We start from the raw sequence: 2,271 nt of genomic DNA, 5'->3' as shown, positions 1-2,271 counted from the left end.
CCGCCGCCCGAGGCCCAGCCCCTCCTCCCTGCCCCCTTCCTTGGTTCGTCCGTCCCTCCCGGGTCCCAGCGTCGCTGTCTCGCTAGCCCAACGCACGCTCCGCCTCCGTCAGTCGGCTCCGCTGACTAGTGAGCGGCGTGGACAGGAGCCGGCGCCCGACGCGCGGCCGGGGCTGGGGGCTGGGAGCGCGGCGCGCACGGCCTCCCAGAGCAAGAAAGGGCCCCCGCCACCGGGCGAGGCCGGCGCCGCGATGGCAGAGATGGGCGGTAAGGGGGTGACGGCGGGGAAGATCGCCAGCAATGTACAGAAGAAGCTCACCCGCGCGCAGGAGAAGGTGAGCGAACCGGTGTCGGTCACCTGTCCCCCTACTCCCCAGGGTCGGGCCCTGTCGCCGTCGCACGGCGGCTGCCCAGGGGTCCCTAGGCTGCGACCCCCGATGTTCTGAGTTTCCCCCTTCGGTTCGCGTTCTCTGTCTCCCCACCTGGGCTGGGGCAGGGGAGGGCGCAGCTGTCCGCTCACCCCCTCCTCTCCCTGCCTTCGGCCGCTTTGTACAGTCGCTGTTCCCCTGCGGAGAAGTGGCGGCCCACGCTCTGGGATCCCGTAGCTGCGCTGGGTCCTGTGTAACCCCACCCTGGAGGCCAAGGGCTGGGAGGCTGGGAGGCAAGGTGGAGACCCCCAGCTCTCCAAGCCCGTGCGGGCAATTCTGGAGGGGCCCACTCCGGGGAAGGGTGGGAGCGTTTCTTTCCGGCCCGGGGCTACCGCACGCCCCGGACTCCTAAGGCTACTTTCCAGCCCGGGGGTGCTGGAGCCCGCAGTTTTCTTTCCCACCACCTCTCCACCTTCGATCCCACTGGCCCGAAAGAAGGATCGGATTTCTTTTCCTGCGAGGTGCCTGCGGCCTGGGAGCTCCTGCCTGGCTCCGCGGTCAGCAGAGGGCTGCGCACCCCTCCAGGAGGTCCCCTTGTTCGAGCAGGGGCTTAGCGTTTCCCGCTGTCCGGGAGGGGGTGGCGGTGCTGGCTTTGGTAGCCCTGGCCGGCCGGGTGGGGACCTGTCCCAGAGTAGGGGCGTGTAGGGCGCCGCAGGAAATCCGACCCCTCTTCGCCGAGAATGACTCCCAGCTGGCGCGGGGGGATGGTGTCGGGGCTTCCTGGGGCACCCTGACTGTGCAGGAAATGCAGGGATTGGGAGGCGGGGGTCCTTGCCGGGTCAGCTTTTTATCCCAAGCCATCTCTGGTTTATTGAATTGGATCACGCCAGCTGCTGACGCCACTTCCCCCTGACGATTCTTACTGAAATCTGAGAATGTAGAATCCGTGTTTCTGCCAGGGTAGCTAGCCCCCCAAGAGCTCCGTGGCGGACCGGGTGGGGACCCGGGGACAAGCCGGCCTTCCCCAGCTGGCCTTGTGGCTGTTTATAAACAATGACTTTTGCAGCTGAGACCTGCGGGCTCCCTAAGGATGCAGTCACGTGATNGTAGAATGGCAATAACAACACCTACTTCATAGGGCTGTCTGGAGACTGAAGGAAATAATGGTTATCAAAACAGTCAGCACAGTGCCAGGCACACAGTAAGTGCGCAGTAATGTTAGGTGGTTATTATGATCACGATTACTGGCAACTTGGAAAGACGGAGCCCTAAGATGGCACAGGGCTAGGCGCCAGGGAAAGACTTGGAGATGTGCCCCAGGCGTGCAGAGAGACTTGTGCGGCTACCAGCAACGAGAAGGCGGAGCTTTAGGTATCCAGCTGGACGCGAGCCCCCGGAAAGGCTGGACTCTCGGGCCATATTCTTCCAGTTGAGGCTCCTTGATCACGTACCAATCACAACACATTATCTTTGATTTTCGAAAGTTCCCAATCCTCTAGACTTGCAGGAGGTGACTGCTGGGTAAGAGGACCAAAGAGTCGGGCCCGCGGCGGTCCTGGACCCCAGACTGTCGTGTTAGGCCCCGCCCCGGGGCGGTGTCACCGGAGCGTTTTGGGAGTACCTCTCGCCGCAGCACCCGGCGTCAGCGCAGCAGACTCCCTCCTCCCAGGCTGTGCGGTTCCGGCGAGGGGTGGCCCTTTAAAAGGCAGTGTCTTGTCCGGAGGGGGCGGGCAGGGGGAGCTGACCGCCGCCCGAGGCCCAGCCCCTCCTCCCTGCCCCCTTCCTTGGTTCGTCCGTCCCTCCCGGGTCCCAGCGTCGCTGTCTCGCTAGCCCAACGCACGCTCCGCCTCCGTCAGTCGGCTCCGCTGACTAGTGAGCGGCGTGGACAGGAGCCGGCGCCCGAC

At 64.7% G+C, this 2,271-nt stretch overlaps 1 protein-coding gene and 1 long non-coding RNA gene across 17 annotated transcripts in view; one reads left to right on the top strand and one right to left on the bottom strand.

Annotated features, from left to right (window-relative positions):
* LOC125619364 overlaps positions 1-2,024 on the bottom strand; it is a 4,371-nt gene extending 2,347 nt beyond the window's left edge. Inside the window, exon 1 of the long non-coding RNA XR_007350870.1 lies at positions 1,495-2,024. This is a non-coding gene — a long non-coding RNA (uncharacterized LOC125619364). The remainder of the gene's footprint in view (positions 1-1,494) is intronic.
* Positions 7-2,271, top strand: part of Bin1 (bridging integrator 1) — a 61,004-nt gene continuing 58,739 nt past the window's right edge. For 6 of the 16 annotated variants that reach the window (XM_015479074.2, XM_015479068.2, XM_048812138.1 and 3 more), the window contains exon 1: positions 9-334. In XM_015479074.2, coding sequence (XP_015334560.1) covers positions 251-334 — 84 coding nt within the window. In that variant the 5' untranslated portion in view covers positions 9-250. Of the gene's footprint in view, positions 335-2,271 lie in introns of all 16 variants that reach the window. The other 10 variants (XM_015479079.2, XM_048812135.1, XM_048812133.1 and 7 more) reach the window with 3 other exon arrangements.

The sequence above is a fragment of the Marmota marmota genome, unplaced genomic scaffold, assembly GCF_001458135.2.
Source record: "Marmota marmota marmota unplaced genomic scaffold, marMar, whole genome shotgun sequence".
Taxonomy (NCBI): domain Eukaryota; kingdom Metazoa; phylum Chordata; class Mammalia; order Rodentia; family Sciuridae; genus Marmota; species Marmota marmota.
Note: the sequence above shows the minus strand (reverse complement) of the source record. Positions and strands in the feature narration are given on the sequence as shown.